The sequence below is a fragment of the Pteronotus mesoamericanus genome, unplaced genomic scaffold, assembly GCF_021234165.1.
Source record: "Pteronotus mesoamericanus isolate MK-2021 breed Mesoamerican mustached bat unplaced genomic scaffold, CSHL_Meso_final contig_20, whole genome shotgun sequence".
Lineage (NCBI taxonomy): Eukaryota > Metazoa > Chordata > Mammalia > Chiroptera > Mormoopidae > Pteronotus > Pteronotus mesoamericanus.
In genome coordinates, this window is record NW_026555085.1 from 97,150,278 (window position 1) to 97,176,914 (window position 26,637).

Sequence of the window (26,637 nt, forward strand, 5' to 3'; positions counted from 1 at the left end):
GTAAATTCAAAAATGCACCCAGGAGGTATGCTGGTAGAGGAATCTGCTACCCAAAAACTGTGGGCACCTTTGAAAAGAGGGCATTCTGGAGTCACTCACCAAGATAGTCACAAGTGCCAATACATCACCCTTACGGTAATCCCATGCTTCAATAATTATGAAAATTCACAGAATGTTGAATGCACTCTGTTTATGAACACAAGAAAGTAAATAATTTGTTTTAGAAAGATTTCTATCCAAAATAAATGAAAAATGAAAAATATTCAGGTCTTAAAGTGATAAAAGTTCAGTGATGAGGAAAATTTATGTCTATGAAAGAGTTCATTCCTTCAATAAGCCCAGAAAACAGGATGACATATCAGTTATCTCAGAAAAACTACAGAATGTTCATTTTCTTATCTTTTTTAATTTTGCAGACAACCTAACTGTGAGACACAAATAGGTGTGAGCTCAGCTATCTTGAAGTCTATTAAATCCTATTTTTACATAAGGAACTTATTTTATATCCATACTTATTACATACATGTACATAATAAGAATGCTTACTATATATGTAAAAGTATTTGATGCCTTTCAAAGAAAGATAATTGAGATTTCTCAAATCATTCTGTCATTGAACTATCAATAAATGAAGAAAATGATCCCAATCACATGACACTTAACAAGGATACTTTCTGAGAAATGCATTCTTTGGCAAATTAGTCCTGTGAGAACATCACAGGGTGCTCTTACACCAGCCTGGATGCGTGGCCTGCTACCCACGTAGGCTGTATGGTCTAGCCTGTTGCCCCTGGGCTACAAGCCTGGACAGCATGTTACTGTACAAAACAACATGATATGGAATCTGTACAAGAAAAAATGCTTCACTCAAGAGACGTGGTAAACATGAGATATACAAGGCTGATGCTGGCACATTGCAGCACGCTGTTTTATAAACTATTTTATTTAAGTATAAAGAGTATACTCTAAATAACAATGAAACATATAGTAAATTCACAAACCAGTAACATAGCCATTTATTACCATTACCAAGTTATAAGGCTGGTGGCCGCAGTAGGCTTGTTTACAGCAGCATCACCACAAACACGTGAACAATGTCTTGCACTACAACATTACCACAACTACAATGTCACTAGACCATAGGAATTTCTCGGCTCCATTATAATCTTATGAGACCACCACAGTATGTGTGTCTTCTTGTTGACCGAAATGTCGTTACACAGCACATGGCTGTGTGACATTATCACACCGTGACCTCTGTTCAAATGCTTCGGCTGCTTCGTACAGTAGGAAAAATAATTCTCAAGAGCTTCTCTACAACTTTTAGTACAGTTTTAAAACATCTCCAGAAGAATGAGATTGGTATTAGCTATTGAAAATTAACCAGGTCTACAAAACTTGGGCCCATCCGAGGGCGCCTGAGGAACAGGACTTCTGACGTGCTTTCTCCCCTGGCCCTCCACGCAGACCAAGGAGATCCCTTCTGAAGGACTCATCATTAGCTACAAGGATCATTCATCCTACCCTTTCTAACACCCGAATATACGCATGTGACCCGCACCCCCCCCCTCATTTAGTCCCTGCAAATGACTCCCCAACACTCAGAGGACGAAGTCCAAACGCAACAGCACTCAAAGCCAGACACTTGGAGGCACTGGGGCTACAGTCACACCCACAGAAAGTCCGTCCTCATGCAGGGCTTCCATCCTAGGGGCAGGACACAGGCAACGGACACACTAACCTGTAACAGGTCTGGTGCTAAGTGCCAGGAAGAACATTGAAGCAGGAAAAGGAGAAAACGAATAAAACTAATCAGAGAGGGCCCCCCAAGTGAGGGTAGCAAAGTCCTGAAGGCACTAGCACGACCATGTGGCACACAAAGGCCTCCCAGACTGGCCCCACGCTTCCTGGCCGAGCTCCTCGCCTGGCTTTCTCCGCCTTGCACCCTACAGCTCCAGCCTCTCTTGAGGGGGGATTTGTTCTCCTAACACACCTTGCTGCTTCCCGCTTTCAAGCCTCTGCAATGCCTCCCACACTCCCATCTGATCTGACAAACTGCCCCCTGTCGTCCAGGACTCACCTGAAGCTTCGCTTCCTCCCAGAGGCCTCCTCAGGACCCCAGCCACACCGCCTCCTACCCCAGCAAGGCTCATCAACCCCGCTTCCCGCCACCTGGACCATGTATTTTTAATCATGTCTCTGGCTCCTTAGTCAAAATGGAGCTCCTTCAAGGTCCGAGTGTGACACTCGCCCCTGTGTCCCCCGCACCTGGGCCTTCCACGCAGCTACACCCTTTAGGGACTCGGTTAATGAATGGATGAGACACATGTCCCCTTTTTATGCCACCTTTGAGGTCTGCCCAAGAGGAAAGCATAAACCCATGAATGCCCTTTTATGTAAACTCTTTGCAAAACTGACTTTTTTCCCTGAAAGCTGCATGTTTTAAAAGTCTTTTTGAGTTTTTCCCCTATAAAATTATCTTGACACCTGGCCATGTGTCATGGCACATGAAGCAGCTATAACTCTGCAGTTGGAAAAACATTAGGCTGTGAAGGGAGAAACTCTATCTGCCAAGACACTAAAAGGATTGCTCAAGATATAATGAGAATGTAGGGTTGGACGCAACGAAAGCAGCTTATACTCTTTTTATGGCCTGGGATCATTTCAAAAAACGTCCTTTTTTAGGAGGATAAGTGGTTTCAAAGGGGGGAGGAGCACACACTCTTCTTTGGCTTTTCTTTTTCTACGACTAAGCTCCGGACCTTTAAAAACTCAGCCTACACCTTCCCCATCCTCATGGGACCCAAGCAGAAGAGCAGTTAAAAGAGAAGGAAAAAAGGCAGAGACAAGGACACAAGACATATGGCTCTCAATAAAGGAGACAAAGTCAGGGTAAGAAATTCTTGCTTCAGTGGCAAGTCCTCCACCATTATTTGAGTTTGTGTTTTGTTTTCACTGTGGGGCAGCTCAAAGCTTGAGAAGGGAGGGCCTTCGGTTTCAGTGTAAGGATGCTGGACCCAGGGTCAGGTTTTGGCAGCAGCAATGTCAGCGAGACCTCAGGAGGCCGAGCCGGGGCCACGCTGCCAGCTGTCCCTCCTCAAGCCTGAGCGAGAGCTCTGAAACTGAAGACCCTTCAAAAATAACAAAGGAAAACTTCAGCTGCTCCATCCCAACTCCAGCACAAAAGAAAGAGGAGCGGGAAATCGTTTCCATATTTCACATAAACACACATCTTACTGCAGCAGCGAGGAATGCATGAGTCAAACAAGGGCTGACAATGATTACCGCACAGCTCGAGCCCCTGCTAAAAATTAATGCAAGAATGTGCACCGTAGAACTGCAACGATGGACTCCCCCACTGTGAAATGTTGGTGTGCACATGTTTCCAAACAGCATTTTTAAAAATAACATGTCCTTTCCCGTGGGATTCTAACATTTTTGGTTCGAGAGGAAGCACCTGGAAGAGACTCTGAAATTTAAACCTTGTGCCGAAGTAATTTGAGACTTCGTGCTTGTCACTTACTGTAACTGTATATTGCCGGTGCCCCCAGACTCCTTTTCACTGTGGTTAAGATTAGTTCTGCCCTTGAACTAACTGGCTGCGTGGCGGTGTGATGATCGTGGTGGGGGAGGCAAGTAAATCACACTTGGCTGCAACTCCAGAAAGGTGATGTTTGGAGAACTAAGTTTTCTCTTTGCTGACTGTCACACACAGTTAGTATCCCTGAAGAGGAGTGTTGAGAACCAAGCGCCCGAACGTCTGGGGCCAGAACAATCTCATTTCATGACAAACGAATGACAAGAGAAAAAGGAAGAAATCGCCAGGACCTTTTCCTGGGCCTTTTCTGAATTCCATTCCACGAGCTGGGCACTCATATTCCCAGCATCTTGCTTCGTCCTCATAACAATGAGAGGATGAATTATTAGCCCCATTTTAAAGATGGGGCTCTGAAAGGCTAAGTGTTCAAGGTCGTATCTCCAGTAAGCACTAGGCTGAGGGTTTTCTATTCTGCCCCAGCTGGCTCTGCCTTCTCTCTGCTGCAGGCGAAGCTCCTGTCCTGGAGTGGGATTTCCCCAGGGAAGTAAAGCCTCCAAATGTGTTGGGGGGGGGGGGGGGTATCGGGGGTTGCTGGGGTGTTGGGGGGGTATGAACAGGATGGATGTAGGGAAACAGCTGTCTCCCCGATCTGTTCTCTGTGTTATCAAATTGGTTGATACTTAATAAATGAACGAATGCAGAATGTACAACAAATCTATGTCTGAGGAACCCATATTAACCATTGAGGGAGCATGTCGCCGTTGTCCACTGTCAAAGCGGTGGCGTTACTGAACTGTAAACAGCACTTTCATGTGCAACAGAAGAGATACCATGTTGTTAATGCATGTATGTCCCACATACTCCTCTTTCCTTGAAAGACAGGTTAAAATAATGAACTGTGTATGTACCATCTTATCTAGAGTTTATGGATTCTTTGTAAGGCCCTGGCAGGCCCTCATCCTCAGGAAATGGGAAGGTCTTTCTAATGCTTATTCGGTAGCAGTGAGCCCCCATGGAGTATCTAAGGGACCGACCATGAATGTCCATCTCTCCTCTGTAAGGCAGCAACTGGCCGTGTGAAATATAAGAAAGGTGATGCCTTCAGGAGTAGATAAGAGTAGGAAAATCAGCACATACTGCCATGTGTCCTTCAGAATCACATCATTTTTAAAGCTTTTACAATTTTAGGCACATCTGCATTATTTTCTAAAGGCCACGTTCTGGTCGCTTAGAAGGCACCGAAGAAAAAGAATGGCAGCAGGTGGCTGGCAAACTGTCAGGCCAAGCAAGGCGTCTCCCCCCTTTGTCTAAACAACAGGCACTGAGGTCATCATGACGGCATTCCAGTGGCAACTGCTGCTCCTGGGACAATTGCTACTGCCCTTCGGGGAGCAGCCTCAAATGCCAGTGGTCTGCTGGGGTTTGGCAGGCTCAGACGTACAAGACAATTTTACCAAGTTGTCATCAAATGCTTCCCATGATGTCAGCAGCCCACAAATGTATCAAAACAATGGCCTGACCCATTTCCTCTTCCTCGACAGGTTTCCCTCATCAATTCTGCGTCCCACTTCTCAGTGTTAAAATTGAAACAAGTCACCTTGTTCTTTGGGTCAGAAATTGACCAATCTCTCTTAGGCTTTGCAAAGTTATGAAACAAGCTTTGGAGAAAGATACAAGTCCCATGTTCTCCCTAGTTCATTGTCAGAGATCTCGAAGATTGTATACCAGACCACCTCTCCCTCTGATATGATCCTGTTTGAGTCAGAACTGGTGCCACAGTATTACACTCTCACAGCAAGAGGTCAGTTCTGTCTTGTCAGGCTGACCCACGATATTCCACCAGGTGCCATAAACAGCCTCAATCTGCTTGCTGTTCCGTGTGGGTGGACCAGGACCCACTGCTGGTCCTCAGAGCCCCCTGGATGTTCATACAGCTATTTCTAAATCACTGATCACGTTAATTAAGCTGATTGCCTAAAAATCACCTCTAAAATATTTGGCGTTTAACTAAGTAGAGTGGTGTGTAAGGATCTTTAAAACAATATTAAATTTAAAAAACACCAAGAATCAGATTCAAACTATGTATGATTTCATTTATATAAATGAAAATCATTAAACATGAGTATGTATAAGCATTTATGCAAATGCCTGGGAAGGGTTCTGTTGGATCCTCACATCCAACTCTGAAAAAGGGGAAATGTTCAGCAGGAGGAAGAAAATTCAACAATTTTAAAAATATCTAGAGTTGTAATGATTTAAAAAAAAAATTTCTGTGTTACTGGACGAAGAAAAGTAACATCGTCAGGCAGCAGAAAAGACAATGGGGAGAGGGATAAGTATATGGAAACAAATCACATTCCACAGTCCCCAAATGTTTAACCAGCGAGGGCTTTCCGTTAAATATTCCTCCGATGACCAAGTTGCTCCATGAGGCTGCATTCTGCCCGCCACGTGAGAAGCAGCTGTTTCCTACCATTCGTTATCTGTTTCCTCCAAGGCCGTGGACGCTGAAAGGAAGCTCTGTCTGGTTCCAGAAGCCGAACATGTAAACCTGCATCCACACCTTCACCCCAATGGCATCTTGGAGGTAGGGCGGGAAGGCTCCAGCGGAACGTTCTGCCTTTAGATTTTTGAGTACAAGGCAAAGTATTATTCCTGCGCCTTCTTCCCTGATCCCATCTCAGCCTCGGAGCCTCTGGGCACCTGACAAGCCACACTCATCATGACACCAGTCCTCATGTTCAGAGACGTCTCGCATTCCCCTGAGAAAACAGAGGGTCCCTGATGAACTCTCACCTCTGGGGCAGGCTGGGGGCGGCGGACAATGTGAATACAACCTAGTCATTCCTGCACCTGGCCCTGATCCCGTTACCACCGGCCCCTCCGGCCCTGCCAGTGGACTATTTGGTTTCCCAAATCTCTCCACCAAGGAGGCCCCACCCTGAAGCAGTTCTGGTTGGCAAACCCCCCTTTATCCTTTCAAACCACCTTCAAACGCCTGACCCTAAACTACACACACACACACACACACACACACACACACACACACGCAGCATTCTGTGCCCTTCTGAACAAACCATTGGGTTGGCCAAAAAAAGTTCATTTGGTTTTTTCCACAAGGTGGCTCTAGTAGTGCTTAGTTGTCTTTAACTTCATTCAAAACAATTTTGTTAGATTGTATTGTGACAGTTGTCATAGCAGCAGGCATTTAAAAAAATCTTATCAAAACTGGTGAATTCCTGTGCAGCCATTTTAATATTGAAGATGGAAGAAAATACACAACATGTGTGGCATAGTATGCTTTATTATTTCAAGAAAGGTAAAAACGCAACTGAAACACCAAAGGAAAAAAAAAAGATTTGTGCTGTGTATGGAGAAGGGGCTGTGACTGATTGAACGTATCAAAGTGGCTTGCAAAGTTTCTTGGTACTATGGACATTTTGTCCAAACAATCCTTTGCTGTAGGGCTGGGCTGTCTTATGCATTGAAAGATGGTTAGCAGCACCCCTGGCCCCAACCCACTAGAAGCCAATAGCAGGAGACGGCCGACATACTCAAAGTATCCCAATCAATGAAAATGAAAAGTGTGTCTTTTATTTTATGGAAAAAAACCGAACGGACTTTTTGGCCAACCCGATACCCGTTCCTTAGGGAGGTACCACGCCACACGGTGTAACGAGGAGCGTCGGCATCTCCCCGCGAGACCGAAAGCGCCTGAGCCCCAGACCCACGAAAGTGGAAGCTGAGCCCGGCGCATCCCAGGAGGCTCCCGGGGTTGTGGGTCCGGGACTGCGGCGCAGGCAGGAACAGGGCGGTGGTGCCCACCCCACTGCTGGTGGGTGGGGCCTCAAGGTGGGAAATTACGGAGGGTTGCGGGGCGGGGAACCGTGGAGGGCGGCGGGGAAAAGAACCGAAATCATTCAGAACTGGGAATCTGGAGAATTCAGTTCCAGTTTCAGTCCTGCCACCGCATCTTAGCCGTGGAACTCTCTGGGCCCCAGTGTCTTTATGAAATAAAACAATTTATTCAGCCAGCAGAACGTGTATTGGGACTTCCTGATGTAGGGTCCTCACCAACCCTCGGAGTTACAGTCAGGGAGGGGTAAAACAGGGAAATCATAACGGTGGAACCACCGTCCTAGGAGAAGTCAAGAAATACCCCCCTTTTCCTAACTCACGGGCCACCTTCCGGCTCCCAAACCGCAGCAGGGCGCGCATCCTGGCACCGCCAGACCCCTAAGGTTCCTTCCCTCCAAGGGTCCTCCTGGTCCCCCGATCTCAGACCTAGTACGATTTCCCCTTACACCCTCCCCCCACATAAAAGGAGTAAACATATCCAAATAAAAATAAGCTGCTATGACCTTAACTGAGGCAAGGCTTGGAGCAGCGAAGGACCCCGGGGGCAAACCCCGAGTCCTCAGGCTTGCGAACAGGCGGCCGGCCGGTCACCCGGGCCTGCCGGCGGCCCCTGGCCTGTGTCCGGCCTCTGGAGGGGACTTAGCGCGGCTCCTCGGCCCTGCTCTCTTCGAAGACAGCGCGGCCGTTAGCTTGGATTTTCACTCTCTCCTTATGGGATTTTCCATGGATTTTTTTTTCAGCTTTTGAATTCGATGTACAAGTTTGAAAATTAGTACCATCTAAAATATATTGTGCATGAATCCATTCATGATGGAGCACATCTTCCTACACAGAGCTCTAACGCTGTAATGTTGTTGGGGGGAGGCTATAGATATCTTACAAATACATTTTTTTAATACAGAACCATAAAATAATTAGGTAAATATATTAAGTTGGCACTTCACCTAGACCGGCGGTTTTCAACCCGTGCGCCCCAAGAATTCTTAAAACGTGCAACACCTGACTGTTTAGTCAGGGGCACCGACCGCTGTTCCCATAGATTGTCAGATAAAAACATGACAACAGCCAACACAACAATAACCATTCGGTGAGAATGAATCGAAATGATATCTATTTTTTGTCAGATCAACTAAAAAAAAATGTTTTTTGATACGCCACAAAACTTTAGACATTAGTTGAGGTGTAGCATGAGATGAAAATGGTTGAAAATCGCAGATCTAAAAGAAAGTTTCTCAACGGGGAAGGGGCACTCTTTGACTAAGAGAGATTTATCCAGTTTTAAGGCAACTTTCCCACATCAATCACTGCTGAGATCCTATTCAGGAAGCAGCCACACATGGATTAAGGTATTAAAACTTCGTCACCGTCACCAGCTCAGAGGTGCTCCGGAGTCCAGCCCACGGATAGATAAGCAACCCAGATAAACCCTGCAGCTTTTTATTGAAGCCCCACTCCTTCCAAACAAACATCAGCTCCGAGTCGTGCTCACAACCCGGGCCGAGTGCAGGCGCTGACAGCAGGCGTCCCATCCCTGCAGGCGCCCCCCTGCACAGGTGCCCCCTTTGCACGGGTGGTCTAAAAGCCCTTCAGGAAGCCTGCAACTCTCTGTGACTTTTGAGACAGAGGGAAGCCACTCTGGCGACTAAAGAACAGAAGTGATCCCCACTCCGATAGCTATTCCCACAGCGCGTAAGGAAGCGGGTCTTGCGAAATAACTTCTTGGCTCCTGAGAAGAAACTGGGCGGATTTCCTTAATTGGGCTTGGCAAGAGGGGCGCCTCCCGCTGGGGCCGATGGGCCAGGTGATGACAGAGGACTATTACTCAGTAGAATGCACACTGCACCGTGGACACACCCAAGGATGACTGTCACACCCACTAGTTATCCAGAGTCACAGGAAAGCAGGAAATGTCACAAGTTGTGGACATTAATTGTGATACGAGAAACATGAACTTAAAGGGCCTGTCTTTGGTGACAACCTTCCCTCCTGATTTTTAATGACTGTGCTCTACAGATCCCAATTAGCATGGGTCAGGCCCCGAACACCATGTTAGCGGAATAACCTGGAAGAGGTTGAAGAAATCATCCACCTCTTGCAGTTCAAGAAGGAGAATTGGCATCTCCTCTTTCCAATGTTGTTTTAGGTCAACATACTCCCCAAAGGATAGGGGACCCCATCTTTTTCCCCCCATTCTTCTCACCAGCTGTAATTTATCATCTGTAAAGGAAAGGGTATCTTTGTTTAATATCAAACTATTCTGTTGGAAATGTGAGTTTCCCACCAGGATATCCCTGTAATCTATGCAACAAAACAACAGCTAACATTATTATTAAGCACTGACACTTTTTGCAGTAAATGTTTCACCTACATTCTCTAACTCAATTCTCAACATAAACCCTGAAAGTTTAGTACCAGTATGACCGCAAGTTTAAAAATAAGCTAGCTGATCTAACAGTGTACACAAATTGGCCAACATCACACATCTCTAAGTGATGATAAAGAATCCAAACTTAGGCAGCCCACCCTGGTCTTAACCACTACGTAATATTACAGTGGCCACAAATGTTTCGAATGAGGAATGACCCATGCAAAAACACTCCGAGTATACAACAGGCAGAGAGAAAGGATGAAAACATATTCCAGGCAAAATCCTTAAGAGTAAAAAGCTCTATTCCTTACATCTCATTGCAACAATATGTCACTTTCATTGTAACTTTGGATGTGTAAAAAGCAAATAAAACCAACAATTACTATAATAAGATCTAAGTATGCAGTCTGCTTTTGTAAGAAAAATAGTTTTATAATGCTTTTTATAACATTATAGTTACATAGTTATCTCCACGGATGATAATTACCTACCTTAACCCACAAAATTGTTTTCAGATCTTCTGATGGCAATTAAATTCATTGTACAAGACCGGTTTCCCTGCCTTTATCACTTCTAGGAAGCCTAGCACAATTGCATTTAATAAGACAGATTTTTCTTGGATCCTCAGATTTCTCCCTGAATTCCTAAGATTGCTTTTAGGCATTTACACTTCTTTTTCTTTTGTTGAGTAGTCCTAGAAAGTGATCTTTTGTTCCTTGACTCATTAGAACATGATTTTAGGAGACGGAATTTCTATGGCAGAACTAAAATATTACATATTATCTCAAGTTAAAGTTAATTTTTAAATCAGAAAATAGTAAAAAACAGATATCCATACACATGCTACCTTAACACAATATTTTTGCAGTATCCATTCCGGTGCTTTTTAGGGAAAGGTGAAGGAAAACAAAAATACCCTTGGGATGTGAAACAAACCCATTGATGCAAAAAAATTATGAAACAGAGTTTCAAATCACTGCAATAAACAGAGAAGAATGTTAAACTGATTAAAGAAATAGCTATGATGTCCCCCAAGGAATCATATACTCCCAAATCATGGGGTGAGCGGAGAAAACCTGGCTGGTTTTTTTAAATTGGTAACCATTAAAAACTAAAATTTTAACTTGTTCAATTATTTTAAAAACCACATTCCACTGAATTATAACTGTAGACTGCTGAAGATAGAAGGTTTCCCAGGCTGAGTATATGTTTAATTCTGGGAATGATGTGGCAAAGTCAACCACCCACTACAAGCTGGGAAACAATGCAAGTGAGAGAGAAGGCAGCCACACCCAGCCGAGGTGGGTTCTCATTTCGTTGTTTTTCAACCTACCATAATCAAGCCCCATTAGTTTTAAGTATAATCTGTGTGTTCTTCCAGAGTTCAGGACCTCAGAAATGAATACCCATGTGGCAGCTGCTTCTGGAGCTGGTATAGCAAGTGTGATTCATCGGGGCCCAGGTCTACACTGTTCAAGGCGCATGTTTTCAAGAATTAAGGATGAACTGCACTAGGCTCAAAGTACAAAAGAGGGGAGGAGTATGTCCTACAGGCTTGGACATCCTTCTGAAGTCAGGGTTCGGGGAAGGCTTCCTAACCCTTGCATGATATTTCTAACCACTTCTAGAGAATAAATTCCTACAAATGCTCTGCTATACTCTGGGTCAGCCTAAAGCGAAGGCTCTGAACACACAAAGACTACATTATATGCTGAGCTGGAAACAGTGATTAATCATTAATCAGCCACCCCAACAGCAGCAGATTCCAGGTGATAACACAGAAAACACCCACAGCTCAAGGTGTGACCTCCAGGCACACACCCTGAGCACCCCGGGCGGTTCCTCTCCATCGCTCACCGCCCCCTTCTCCCCCGCTGCTGGCAGCCCGGCTCCCACCTCCTGTTTAACGCAAGTCAAGGTCTTGGCAGTTCCTTCCTTTTTTTTTAATGAAGTTTTTATGTTTCCTGATGCGAGAAGTCCAATCAGAGTCACATTTCACAGATCAAAAGAAATAAATACTCAGCAAGTCAAGTTAATGTCTGCAGAGCCTTTCACTGATATTTCTCCTTGAGATTCGGAGGTTCCCCTGCCTTACAGGGACTAGTTCACTCCTGGTCTAAAACCTAGAATAATGCCATGTTCCATAAAGAGAGATTAAGTGCCTCCCTAATGGAATCCTGAACCAAATAACATAGGAATCTCACAGAATACATACACATATATGTATAATATGTATGAGTACATGTGTTTGTATTATGTATGTGTACACACACACACTCCCTCTACAAAGGAAGGCCACTCAAAGGCATATAGTTCTTCCCCGATTTCCACCTGCTCAGAGGTACAAAGGGCCCTGGCGACCCAGCCTCTTCCCCACACACCCCCCCTCCAGCCTCACCTCTGTCTCCTTCACCTCATGATTCATTTAGCACAATTGAGCTCTACCTGTTGCTCATAAATGCCATGCTCTCTCTTGCCTCTCAGTTTTCTGACAAATATTTTCTTTATACCTGACTACTTCGTGATCTTCCTACGGGTCTCGATTTGGATGTCGCTTCCTCCAAGAAGCCCTCCATGCTGCACCCATTCAAATCGGAATTAAATACTCCTCTTCTGCACCCCTAGGATGCCCTGTAGCTTAAATGCCTGGGAGTTTGCCAATGCATTTCACTCCATAGAATGTGCCAAAGACACAGGGACCTTCTCTTCCCTGCACTGGGAAGAGACATTACAAATGATAGGTGTTCAATAAATATTTGATGACTTATAGTTAAAGTTGACTGGTTTATCTCCACTTGCACCCATTTTCCTGCTAACAAATGGTTTCTACCTATGGGCTATAAAAGACATTATTGATATGTGATTACATGGCCTTCTGAATATTTCAAATAAGCCTTAAAAAGAAGGTAAATCAACAACATCAAGGAATTCTTCCAAGGTTTTGGATCCATCCATCACATATCTTTTCTAGCTAAATGTATAAAGTATGGAATAACCCAGAACTCAGGTAGAAATCTGTTTTCTCTCATTTCCACAAAATGTTGTCAAGAAAGAGAATTCCTGCTGAGTAACTCTTCTCTATAGAAGTCACCAGTGGATAGTCGCTCATTAAATCAATGGTTGTGTTAGTATTAAAATAAGAGATTACATAATGCACAATGTACTGTTACTCAGTGCAGGGAGGGCGTGACATGCCCTAATTTATGGAATATCTAATTACCAATCAGCCATCTATTCCAAAAGTTGACTATAGATTTTTAAAGAACTAAAATAAAATGCATCCGGTACATGTGTCTTACTGAGAATCAAACAGTGTTGTGTTCTTTCACAAACAGCCTTTAATATTGGGTGGTCTCTAGGGACGGCCATTCCCTTTCTCCCATTGAAAATTCAAGAAATTTATTCAAACTCCAACCCTCCAAAACTATCCTGTCAAGTTCGCCAGTGTCCTCCACACAGCTAAATACAGTGGCCAATTCTCAGCCCTCCCCGTATGGCCTAACAGTGGTACTGGCCCAGCGGATCACTCCTCCTTCTGGGGACATTCCCTCCCTACCACCCCAGGACACCACCCTCTCCTGGCTTCCTCCTTCTCACCGGAAGCAACTTCACAGCAGTCTTTGCTGGTTGCTCATCTCCTAGACTTCTAAAGGGTGGAACGCCCCAGATTTCCTGTCTCCCTCTGCGCCCTCATTTGGTGATATCATCCAGTCCCAAAGATTTAACGCCACGCACACCTCAACGGCCACCCAGTTTCTATCTAGTCCCAACCTCCCCCATTAATCCAGACACACATACCCAACGGCCTACTTCATTCAGTGGACTTAGAGGAGTGGCAAATTTAAAACCCAGATTGTCCCTTAGCTTTCTCCTCCCGCACTCTTCCACCTCTACATAGATCAATCCTTCCAGCTCCCCAGACCAGAAACTTTGTGGGTGTCCTCTCAAACCAATCCACACTCGCGGTCGATCCTGCTGGCCTCTCAGAATACCCAGAACATGGCACCTCCCATGGTGGCCAAGGTACCACTTGGGCCAAAGAGTCCTTTTTTTCCAATTTACTTTTTAAATATTTTTTTTATTTTTTAATTATAGTTTAATTAATATAATATTAGTTTCAGGTGAACAACACAGAGATTAAACATTTATATAACTTAAGAAGTGATCACCCGATATTTCCAGTACCCACCAGGCACGATACACAGTTATTACATTATTGACTGTATTCCCTATACTGTACTTCACATCTCCGCGCCTGTTTTTATAACTGCCAATCTGCACATCTTAATCCAAAGCATCTCAACTGGTTCCCTAATTCCACCTTTGCCTTCTCCATCTTCTCAACACAGCCAACACTGTGATCTTAAAATATAAATCTGATACCACTCTGTGGCTCAAAACCCTGCAACGGCTCCCCAAAACACATGAAAGCCAAAATATATAGAAGGATCCCTGAGGCTCTGCACCAACGGGTCTCCCTCTCCTCTGCGATGTCTTTCTCCAGCTGCTCTTCCTTTTTGCCCCGGCTGCGCTGGCCTCCTCGTTCCTTCCACGTGTTGGGCCCTCTCCTGTCTCAGGGCATTTGCACCTGCTTTCCTTCTGCCAAGCACACTCATCCACACGTCAGCTGTACTGCTCGCTGAAATCTTTCCCTGGTCACCCCACTCACTTCCTGCATCCGCCTCTGGCCCTTCCCCGCAGTTATATATCCTTTCTCTGTGCTACGAGTTTTACCTACAGTCTGCCTACCCCGTCAGCCGCAGGAAGACAGGAACTACTGCCTATTTTATTCTCTGCGGTTTCCTCAGCTCTTGGAACAGTGCCGTACACCGTAGGCACTCAATAAATACCTGTTGAATGAATGCATGGTGACTGTCAACCCTCACCAGAGTTGGTAAAAGTATCAGTTAACCAGTCACTCTATTTAACAGACTGAGGGTATAAAGAATTAGAGGGTACTTCCTAGTGATACAGTGTTTCATGGAAAACTTCATGGCCAAAGCTGGAATTAACGTGACAGGTAGCATCATCTCAGAATACCACATACATGGTGTTAGTATTCATTTAAAAATCATAGATGAGAAATTAGCAAGTTTGAATGGAAATGTCCCCATGCAGAGCGTTGGGAAAGATTATTTTAAGAAAAATAATCTACCATTTAATAGCTGATCCTATTGAACAAAGAATCTCATTACTCTTCATTAGAGAATCAGGTTAACTTTGCGGAGGGGAATCACAGAAGAAACCAGCTCTATCTCTAAGGGCTGGCTGGGCCAATGATGAATAAGAAAACAGCCACGCAGCGCCTGTTGAGCAAGCACCTGCCACCTCCTCCCTGTCATTCCAGGCCCTTGAAGAGCCCTACACATCCTTCGGGCTTCTACTCACCGTTTGCTTTGGCAACCCAAAGGCGGCGTAATCCCAGGGAACCAGTTCACCCACCCACACAGCAATGGCAGTCAGACATGTTGGCCAGACCACTTATCTCCCTAAGGCTTCAGGGATGACTCCAGATGCATTCTGCGTTCATCAGCACCGACTTTCTATCCCCATTTACAGGCCATCCTAAGCCTCTCTATTTTGGTTTGTGGCCCATGACTTAGAAAGAGCTGTACAGGAATAATTCTGGGTGTCATGTTCATGTATATTGCATCATTTCACACTCCAGTGTGAGGCCCTGAATTCCAGCTAACGCTACCCTATTTTAACACACTGCATATGCCAAACTGCAGACTGCTCACACCTCATGAAAACAGGAGACTATTATAGCGCTGCTATGAGAGAGGGCACTTTCGAATGGCTGTTTCTTAAAGTGCTTAAGTCAGGCGAGATGTTGGTACCATGCAAGATGCATTGTCTACAAATTAGAATGGCTTTTGAGGTCGGTATCTCTAAGGCGTGCACACTCTTGAACCCACAAAGCAGCTCCTCTCGGAAGTCAACACGTTTGTAAAGGTCCTGCCGCACGAGGGTACTGAGGCACCTGAGGCCCCTTCTCACCCACCGCTCCCACATTCCAGCTCTGCACAGACTTCGGACTGCTCCTGGGCCGTGCCTCTCTCAGCTCTTCCTCCCCCTCCAAGGCCTCTGCTGTGGCTTGGGCCTCTTCAGTTCCCACCTGAAGCCCACCCAAATGCCTCCTGGAACTGGTCTCTCAGTCTCCCGTCCCTCCTCCCCACTTCCCACAGTTCCACGGCAATCTGCCTCCTTTCAAACCCCTGTATTATTTCCCCACTGTCCGGTGAATCAAGAATAAACTCTGCCAACGTCAGAGGCTCTCAAACTGGGCTTCCCAGACCACCGGAAAATTCCTGTTTATCCACTGAAGAGTAACTCACAATGGCCTGCTGGGTTCCTCAGCGTAGATGAGTGTTCCTGGCTTAACAATACTCGCATGGAATTACATATCAATGTTAGAAATAACGGCATTATTTAAGTAGCAAAATGGAATTATAATAGTAAACAGATTTATTAAATAGTTGAATTACCATATAGCTCATTGTATTCACACCTTATAGGTATGTTTCTCACTTGTACAATTAACACCTGATCACAGCTGTCCACAGAGGGAACTGGCTGACATATTATTTGTCCTATGCAAAAATAAAAAATAAAAAAAATTATGGACACTTTTCTAAAAATGGGGAGTGTCACACAAAAGTCCAGATTTCCAGCTTTATTTGAAAACAAAAGAAAAATCAGAAGACCTAGAAACTGTAGGTCCACAGCCAGGAGAAACAGAGCAGTGTGACTTTGTATAGGTCACAGGCTCCACCACGCCTTATTGTCTCACGTGACCCACATTTCAATTTCTGACCTTGCCCGCCTGGACCCTGCAGGTATCTGCGTTTGCAACTCTTGTTGCAAGTCTCTGCAGTTCCTGGTCTTCAGCCTTCACTCCTGTATCTTTTTTATTTTGGACTCCCTTGGCCTTTGTCAACTGCAGGGACTCCCAAACTCCGTCTGCCCTGATTCAACCTCCATGTACAAGGACAAAAAAGCTTTTTCCATGGGGCTGCAACATAGTTGCCACTCTGAGTATTTCTCTTTTCGCCTTTTTCTTTCTCTCACTTCTCTTCGTATCTGCTTGCGTTGTTCAAAGCCAAAACGTGAGTGCTAAGTGAAAGAAAATGATCCGCTCTCTCTCAAAACAAGAGTAGGGGAGAGGGTGTTACACTCGGCTCCTCTATTAGGGCAAGGTCTGGAAATTCCACACAAAGCCTAAACAGACCTGAAACGTGGCCCTCCTTCCGTGTTTTCCTGGGCCTGGGCACTCACGGAGAAACACAACAAAAGGGGAGGGGGGGCGTTGTCTGGGGTGGAGCCACTGCGGTGGGGGGGGGGGCGGGGGGGGGGGGGGTGGCGGTAACAGATTTAACTCTTCCCTGCCCACGCTACAGAAAGGACACTCACTGACCTAGGTTCACTAACTCATCCAATGAAACCTGTAACGACCCTCCCCAAAGGAAAACTTCTTCCGAATCAACAAGTACATATTAACTAAAAACCAACTGCAAACAGGAATTATGAGGAATAGTCTGACCAATACCACTTATTTTTGTACATTCCACACCAGCGGCATAAACCGGTGGTTGTGAACTGTAGCCAGCACCAGAATCGCCTGAGGGACCAGTTAAAACACTGCTTCCTGGGCCCCCGCCCCGAGTTTCTGGGTCGGGGGTGGGGCCTGGGAATTTACATATCTAAGTTCCCTGCCTACGAAGGTAGTTCACAATAGCGACCAGCCGGTGGGAAAGGGCCTCTTGACAACCTCAGTTTAAAAATATCAGGAGCCAGGTACAATCATCCTGTATTTATAGGCGCTTATTAGGTGTCCCGATTAGACAGGGCCAAATAAGAATGAAGAATTTCTCCACCTCCAAAAAAGGGTCTTTCTTTACAGATCAGCTTTTGAGATGATTTTTCATCTTGGCCTAGGGCTGCTTGTAACCAAACCACCTCACATCACATGTCTCTAGACGTCTTACTCACAAGGAATATTTATGTTTTTTTACATACTTATTACAAACCATTTTAGGCTTTAGTGCAGTCAGTCATTTTCACAAATGCGACTCACAGATGCGTCATCTGCTCATGGTTAGTTTAGGACTCCAGCTGGAATTCATGTTAAGATGGTGCTGACAACGTCAACAGGTGTCACATTACTTAAAGTCTGGTCCACGCTCCACGCTAAGCTAGCTCTCCTCTACTGCAAAGATCACACTCCGGGTCGTCCTTAAGACGTCGGAACATAAAATTACTCTGAGAACAGAAAAGACTGTTCCGTTAACACAGGTTAAAGTTGGAAATACAGACACATGCGCGCGCGCACATGTACACACACACATTGTCTCCTGAACACCAAAGCACTGAATTTCCCCTCTGCTTCAAATCTCTGAAAATAGGAAATAGAATGTTTCCTTTCACTAAAACGGTTTTCCTCAGGAAAGCATGATTCAGATTATCAGAATCAGGGCCTTGGCTGATGGAGAACACTTCGGGGTTTTCCTCTGACAGGGCTGACGGATATTATCCTTAAGAGGGGGCGGGAGTGGAGGGATGAGGGATGTGTAGTGAGAGAAAGCCTCCAGGTTAGGCCACGCCTGCCTACCTGCCTCCAATTCCCTGCCACCAGCTTCCCCCTGTTGAGCAGTGATGCATCGTTTAAAAATGTGTTCAACTCTTACCTGTTGAAAATTGCTCAAAATACCATCTATTCAACCAAAAATATAGTGGCTCTATTTACTGAAGCAAAAGTAAAGACAGTCTGTCAGGGGAGCAAAATATTTAAAATCAGCTCTCTCTACCACTTCCTTTGATTCAAATATTTTTTAAGTATTCATACAGCAAAAGCTTTCTAATTTTTCCAACCTACTGATCTACGTTCTAAGGAACTGTTTTGCTCTAATAAACACAACTGCATTTGCCCTTGTGATCCCAGGTTAAAAACTGTTCAATCAGCCATTTGATGTCAAAGAAAACAAACTAGGCTAAGTCCACTTCCACAAAAACCCTATTCATAGATGAATAAACAGCTTCAGAAACTGTAGCTCCCAGCAAAATGTGCCAGAAAAGAACAATGACGTGCACAAAGCATGTGAATGCACAAAGAAAGATTGCCGCTCTCCATTTGCAACGACGAGAGAGTAATCGGGATGAGGGGAGGGCAGGGAGCTCGCTTCACACTGGCAGGGAAAGAACGTGTTTTATCGATGGATCCCGCTTCAAATGTAATTTTCAAATTACTGGGATGTGAAGCTATCAATGAACCCACTGTACCCAGAACTTGGCTTCTGAAATGCTGGAGCCACCAACATACCATCCTCTTGAGAACACTGCAGTGCCTCGCAGCTGGACTCCTGAGTTCATTTCTGCCCCAAGAAGGCAAATGAGATCAAGTCACTCCCCTACTTTCCGAAACAACTAGAAAAAATTGCGAAGGCCTGACCCACATAAGACAATACATGCTCTGACCTCTTACCCCATCTGCACCCACCGCCACCCCACCAGCCTGGCCCTTCGTGACCGCACACCTCCTTCCCTCAAGCTCGCCAAGCCCATTCACACCTCAGGGCCTTTGCACTACCTGTTTTTCTGCCTACAATGCTCTTTCCCCTAATTTTGCAATGGCCGGTTCCTCCTTGTCATCATGCCTCAATGTCATCTTCTCCGGAGGCACCCCGATGACACCATCCAAAAATACCCCTCTCGCCCCTTCTTCCCCAGTCACTCGCCTCCACATTCTGCTTTACTGTGAGCTTATCAGCAGCTGATATTTTCTCGTTCATCTCTTTTATAGTGATGGTAGATGATGTCATTGCTGTTTGTCATCCCCACATCTGCCACATTAAAGCAGGGACCCAACTGGACCCTGGCACCTAGAACATGGCTGGATTGCCAGCACCTACGATACTTAGTAGGTCCTCAGCGAGCTGCCACTAAAGCTGTCTGCGACCCCACCTTCATCTAAGACATACGAGGTCCTCGAAGGAAGTGAGAGAAATCTGTCAAACAATGAGAAGACAGAACATGGAGTTGATTTAACTTACCACCTATATACCCATAAAAGGGCGGATGGGATTAACCTTTAGTAAGTGTGTGAAAGGTGACTATCAACCAAACTTACTATTAGTCAAAAATAAGTTTGAATAATACGTTTGTGAAGATTTACATGCTGTGCATCATGCAAAGTGCTGCCCCTGTATTACCTCTTTTAATTCTAAGTAAAATTCTGTGACTTGATTATTATTCATCCAGTTTTACAGATGAGCAAGCTAAGGAAGGCCAGGAGAAGGTAATTCGCTTACCTAAGCGTTTGAACCCGTCAATGCCAGACACAGAATTTGAATCCATTTCTATTTTACTTCAAAGCCTGGGTGTTGTTCACTCCAACTGCCTGACCTCCTCCCCCAAAGCAGCACAAATGAAGCAGCTGTGAAGAATCGAAGGCGAGCACCCATGGGGCTTATGCAAGTGAGCAGGTGTTGCTTGAGAAAGTGAAATATATTGTGAGTGTGTGTGTATGGTTCTACCAACCAGAAATCTTAACCGTATCAGGCCAAAAGTTTGTAATATGACACTCAGAATAAAAATACAAATTAGATAAAGAGAGTCAAAAAGAGAAATCATTCCATTACTGAGCTGCATTCTGAACCAATAAAACCCAACACACTGCAATAAAAACAAATAACTGGCAGTAAGTACCACAAATGCTAAAAAGTCAGGTCCAAGATATGCAGGGTCCTGCTTCAGCTGTGGAATTTTTAAAAAAAGAAACAGAAAAGGAAAATTAAGAAAAGGCATGTCTCATGAGTACAACTCCTAAAGGGATAATCAGGAAACACGGAAATCAGAAGTTCTCTAAGTTGTCCGTTTCCCACACTTGTCAATTAGGAGAGAACGGAGGGCACCAGCCTCGGCCAGAGGAGGAACAGCGCGAGGGCTGCGCAGAAAAACAGAACAGAAGCCTGTGGTGTCTGGTCCAAACTCATGGCCTTTGACCTTGGACAGCTCATTAACACCCAAAAGCCTGTTTCCTCATCTGCAAAGGAGATATGCGCGCGTTAAGCCTGTCTTGGGCTTGCAATAAGAGTCAAGTAGGAACAAATCTGGAAGAACTCTGCAGAAGTCAAGTAAATAAAACTTGCTTTATTAATTAAGAGCCTAGAGTATGGCTAAACCAGTGGTGAAAACTCCAGAAACAGCACAAAGTGAGAGTAAAGACGGAAAGCAAGGTGCGAAGAGGAAGGTCGCAGAGCTAGAACACAACAGGCTAGAAAGGATCAAAAACAGAGTCAGTGCCATGGCCGGTGTGGCTCAGTGGACTGAGTGCCAGCCTATGAACCAAAAAGTCGCCAGTTTGATTCCCAGTCAGAGCACACGGCTGGGTTGTGGACCAGGTCCCCAGTTGGAGGAGGAGGAGAAGCAACCGACTGATCATCAGTGTTCCTCTCCCTCTCTTTCTCCGCCCCTTCCCCTCTCTCTAAAAATAAATAAATAAAATCTTTAAAAAAAATTGTTATGAGAACTCTTCAAATCCCAAGGAATATGTAAGAAACCTCAGAGGAAAGATCACAGTTAAGCTTGCTGAGAATTACCTGATGCTGTTGCTAGGTGGTGCTTATAAATATAAGCACACACCCTAAGATTAACTTCTTGCTTTACTCAGTGGCCATGTCAAGCATCCTCAAATTAAGTGTCATCATTGGAGAACTTAAGTAAAATAGACTGAGCCCAGGTCAGATCAGACAGCAGGAAGTGTGAAAACGTGCTTGCAGCTGCGTGTCAGACCAGTGCTATTCAACATGTTATGAGCACACAGGATCTGGGCAAAATGCAGATTCTCATTCACTGGCCTGCGAGTCTCCATCTCTGACAATCTCCCAGGTGATGCAGATGCCCAACCAGGGACCAGGTGCCAGATGGGTCAGCCGTTGACAGCAAGAGCCAGTCCTAATGCTATGCTCACTGGAAATCCAGTGGTTATAAGAAAAAAGCTAAGAAAATATGTCGAAGGTTCATGACATTGGCAAAAGGCATCTGCCACTCAGCTGTCCAAGACCTTTGCTGCAGCCGCAAGTCCTGGCCCGGATCCTCTGAGGGGTGAGCAGATGGCAGGGCAATCTCTTGGGCACTGACCACCCCTGAGTGGAAGGCGTCAACCTTATGACAGACCTGACTGTCTGGAGAGAATATTTACAACCTGGAGCTACAGGATACAAGAGGAGAGGAAGCAATAAAAACAAGGAGTGGAAATTTATTGAGAGCTTACATGAGATCACACAGTCAGGGGTGGAACTGGGATATGAACCCAGAGTCTGATTCCAGAGCCCACAATGGTGCTGCCGAACTCCACTGCCTGGTGCTGGCCCATGTAACAAAGTGACAGAGGGGAGAGAGTGCAGAAGGGCATTTAAGAGCACCAGTACTTACAAATATGGGACACTGGGCAAATTCTCTCTCTCTTTCTCTCTCTCTCTCTCCCTCTCTCTCTCTCTATTTAGTTTCCTCATCTTTAATATGGGCTCATAATGGTTCACACATCTCACTGGATTTTTTGAGGATTAAATGAAATCTAAATAAAGCACTTAACCCAGTGTCTGACACTTAATAAATGTTCCAGTGAGTGTTTTTCAGTTATTATGATTAAAAAACCCTTACTGAATTACTTGAAAGGCAAGGTGCCATGAACCATGAATTAATTTGGTTTAGAAATAACTTTCCTGACACATACCAAATATGTGGGATGAGACCCACATCCACCAGACAACTGTCCTCCACTAACACATGGTATCAATAACTCACATCCTGGAATCCTGAAGGTCTAGTCATCAATGCAGTGAGGATCGCAAGTCCTCTAGGCATGACCCTGGCGAGACCTCCTGAGAAAATGAAATGAAATGGAATGAAGTCAAACTGCCCAGGGTCAAACTCTTCTCTGTCACTTTCCAGCTGTGTGACATTGGTCAAGGTACTTAACCTTTCTGTGCTTCAGTTTCCTCAACTACAAAATGGAAATAATAGGTCCTATCTCAAGTGGTTGTGCCTATTGAATGAGCCAACACTTATACGTTGCTTAGACCTGTGCCTGACACATCGCTAATATTTAGTGAGGATATACTGTTGTTATGACACATTGGTGATAATGCAGCTAAAGATTAACACAAATAAATAAATTAATAGTAATAATAACTGGGTGAATTGACTCATTCTGTAGACATCAACCTTTTTCTTAATGCATGCATCTGCTGAACAACTTCGACAGGAGTTCTGAATTGAAAACTTCCTACAGTTCCCGTGGCCACCACAACCATGCTCATGAGATACCAAGAGTGGCAAAGTCTACGTGACAAGCTGCTTATCAGTAGGATGTATTTATAAAATGGGGGTTGGGTAGAGAGATTAGCAAAGAGAGCTAAAAATAGTCCTATAAGCAAACAAGTTTGCATACGTCAATAGTTCATTTAAAAAGTCAAATACTTTCACATTACTATTATGAGAGATATTCAAGTAATGTATTGTACCATGCAATTTGGGAGCATGTAGCCTCTTGTCATCTAAGAGTTAGCCACATTCTTGCTCCTTTTATCTTTCTAGATTCTAACATAGAGAGTATCCAGGTCATTCTCTGAGGCTGCACTGAAGGGTCCAAAAGGGCAGAGGCATTCTGCATAAAGTTACCACGTGCTAACCACAGGTATGCAACCTAATCAGTGTCCACTGCTCCGGGCACCAAGATACCGGAACACCATAATCACTGTCGGGTCAGTTGGAAACTCTCCCTGGAAGAAAGCAATCTTGACCAAGTCATAACGTCAAGGCAACTGGATATCAAAATAATTTGAATCTGCTCTTCCTTTTAAATGTTAAACATAACAGGATGTGAATTCACACTTTTTTCTCCCAATCCCAAGAGGAACCAAAGGAGAAAAAAAAAGACACAAATCTGGAGGGTGTGAAGATCTCACTCCATAATCTTCCTGTGTGCCTGTTAGCATTTTTCTGGTTGTACATTATCAAGGCGGCTGGCTGAGGGTCAGGAAAGCCAGAGCGATAAGCTGTAACCCCTTCTTCGCTGGGGAGCAGCCCTGTGCAGCAGAAACACAAGCCTCAAATGTGAGCCTCATGGGTGAGATTTTTTAGGAGCCACATTTAAGAAGGGAAGCATAAACAGGTGAAATGAAGTGTAGTCATACATTTTATTTAACCCAATGTTTCCAAAATACTATCACTTCAACATGTCATAAGTATTAAAACTATTAACGTGCTAGTTCACATGCACATGCCACCTGTACTTGACACTTCCAGAGGATCGCAATCCCGACGGGCCACATTTCCAGGACGCAGGAGCCACGTGTGGATGCTGGCTACCACATGGGATAGAAAAGCTCTCAGATTCAAAGACGGCCGAAATCATCAGTTTCTTAGGTTGTCTCTATGATATACAGGTAAAATAGACCAACTCAGTCTGGGCAAGTTGGCTAGATGGCGACCTTAGTGTCCTGAATGGGGGAACAAACCCTTCTCAAAACAGACTCTGGGTATTTACGGCTTTTACCTCAATGTTTTGTCCCAAGCATTGACAATGCTGTTTATTTTCTACCCCGTGTAGAAGTATTTGTTGTGTTCTCCTTCGTTTTAATTCAGAGCCCAGGAAATTTTGGTCACTGGACAGACCTCTTCTAGGGGCAGAGTGTATCCCTTCCCTTTCCCAGAGGAGCAGGAAAGGGCCAGGCATACCCCACTGACACATCCATACATCACATTCCATGTGGTCGCTGCCTACCGCCCGCCTGGGAAGTGAGATGCGGAGCGGATCAGTGTCCACTTACGCCCCAGTCACGGGTGAGACAGTTTGAAAGATGACCTCGTCTTACCAGTGTTACCTACCTCACAGGCTTACTGTGATGACCAAGGGCAATAACAGAGAGAGAGCTCTTAGCGCACTGTAAAGCGCTATACAATTCTAGTTATTATTACTGAGAAAGGACATCATCCCTCACCTGGAAGAGCAGATAGAAGAAGGGGGCGGTGGAAAGCAGTAACTTGAAACAGAGATGCTGAGCTGAAGCCGGGGCGGGTAAGGGACCCATGAAAATATTGGCTGTTCTTGGTGGACGTGGTCCTCTTGGAAGAATACGGAGGCCTGAGAAACCTCTATTCTTTTTTTTTTTTTCTTTTCTTTTTTTTTTCCCCTGGAAATCTTCAGAGGGAGTAAAACAGTAACCGCGACATTTCAGAGTACGCAAGCGTCTACCCCTGCTCCATCACCCCTCTCCTTCCCATCCTACTGCTTCCTCTCCTCCCAAATAAGCATGACTCAGGTCAGTGGTTCAAAACAGACTTCTTCCCAGGGTCTCATTGTGGCCTAAACATGCAGCGCCACCGGGGGTACTGGCGCCTTCCCGGAGCAAAAGTCACCGAGTCCCGGGGAGTCTGGCTCATGGTTTCTCCCCGGCGCGAAAGCCTCAGCGTTGGCTCCGGCGCTGCCCTCTCGCCTTCTCCAACAAAAACAGACGGTCAGCGCGCGGCTGGAGTCTCCCTATACCTGTCCAACCGCCCCGTCACGCCTGCGACTGCTCCGCGCAGGCTGCATTTACGAGGTCCGAGGGGAGTCACCCACACAAAGGCGCTTTGTGCCTCGCGTTCCGGGACGGGCAGTCGGGGCGCCGGGCACCTCACCCAGGCGAGGCAGAGAGCGCGCCCCCCCAGTCCCGACACTGGCACCCCGAACACTCACCCTCAATAGAAAAGCCATCCTTTCTCCCTGATTTAAAGATGGGGTTCTCCTCAGCTTGCCAACCCACTCCCCCGGAAGCAGGCACAGGAACTAGGGGCGCACAGGCCACTCTGAAGAAGTTTGCATTGTCGCCGCGCTGCACTCAATGCTTCTCGCCCGCGGGCGGTGCTGAGCACCCCCTATCCCAGCTCCCCGCCCGCCCGACCCCCAGCACTGGAGACGCCGGGCCCCCACGGCTGCTCACCTCTAGTCCAGTCCACCACTTGCTTGGGGCTCCACTTGGTCACGGGTTCCATGGTAAAAGGCTTCGCTCCCAGCCGGGCTAGAGTCGGCGGTAAAGTGCTGCTGCCCGCGTCCACTGTCCTTCCCGGAGGGCGCGCCCTGCGACTGTCCCCGCGCCCCGTCAAGGATGCATGGCCGCGGTCAGCGGGTCATCCCAGCGCGGGGCAGCGCTGCGTCCTCCCGGCACCCGGGACAGCAGTGCAGCTGCTCCTCCAGCTGCCACCGTCCAGCTGCAGCTCCTTCTCCTGCTACCGCCGCCGCCGGGAGCCCGACACAGCTGCTGCTCCCGGGCGATCGCTGCTGCGGGGACGCGGGGCTGCAACCCCAGACCCCTGGTCTCCCCTGGCCGGCTGCTCCCCGCTGCTCCTCTGTGCCTACGGCCGGGGCCACCCCCTCCGGTTCTCGGGCCGCGCGTTCCTCTCCCGCTCAGCTCCTCCTCTACGCGGCGTGCTCTCCCAGGCTCCCTTCTCAGCGTGCGCTGGCGTCCCGGAGCCTTCCCGCCCGCAGGTCCCACCTCCTGCGCCTCCCTCTTGGCTGCACTGGGGCTGAGAGTAGAGTAGGGCCAGCGCGCTCGGGTTACAAAGTTTCAGCTCGGGTCGCTGCTCAGGGAATAAAAGAGGAGGCGGGGCCTCGGCCAGCGAAACTCGTGGGAGGAGGTGGGTCCGCCCCAAACAGGCGACTCGGATTACTTTCCCTCTCTAAGCCCTCCGCACACACTCCCCGGGCGTCCCGGGCCGTACTTTCCTTTTCAAGGGGCGGGTGTAGACCGTGCGTGCTTCCTGGAGAGCCCGCTGGCTTGGGTGAGGCGCGGGTCCTATTGGTAGCAGAACAGTCTGTCTCGGTGTGAGCAAC

At 46.2% G+C, this 26,637-nt stretch overlaps 1 protein-coding gene across 1 annotated transcript in view; it reads right to left on the reverse strand.

Moving 5' to 3' along the window:
• Positions 1 to 25,971, reverse strand: part of CNKSR3 (CNKSR family member 3) — a 75,928-nt gene extending 49,957 nt beyond the window's left edge. The window contains exon 1 of the mRNA XM_054570134.1: positions 25,748 to 25,971. Coding sequence (XP_054426109.1) covers positions 25,748 to 25,799 — 52 coding nt within the window. The 5' untranslated portion in view covers positions 25,800 to 25,971. The remainder of the gene's footprint in view (positions 1 to 25,747) is intronic.
• Between the last annotated feature and the right edge of the window lie 666 nt (positions 25,972 to 26,637).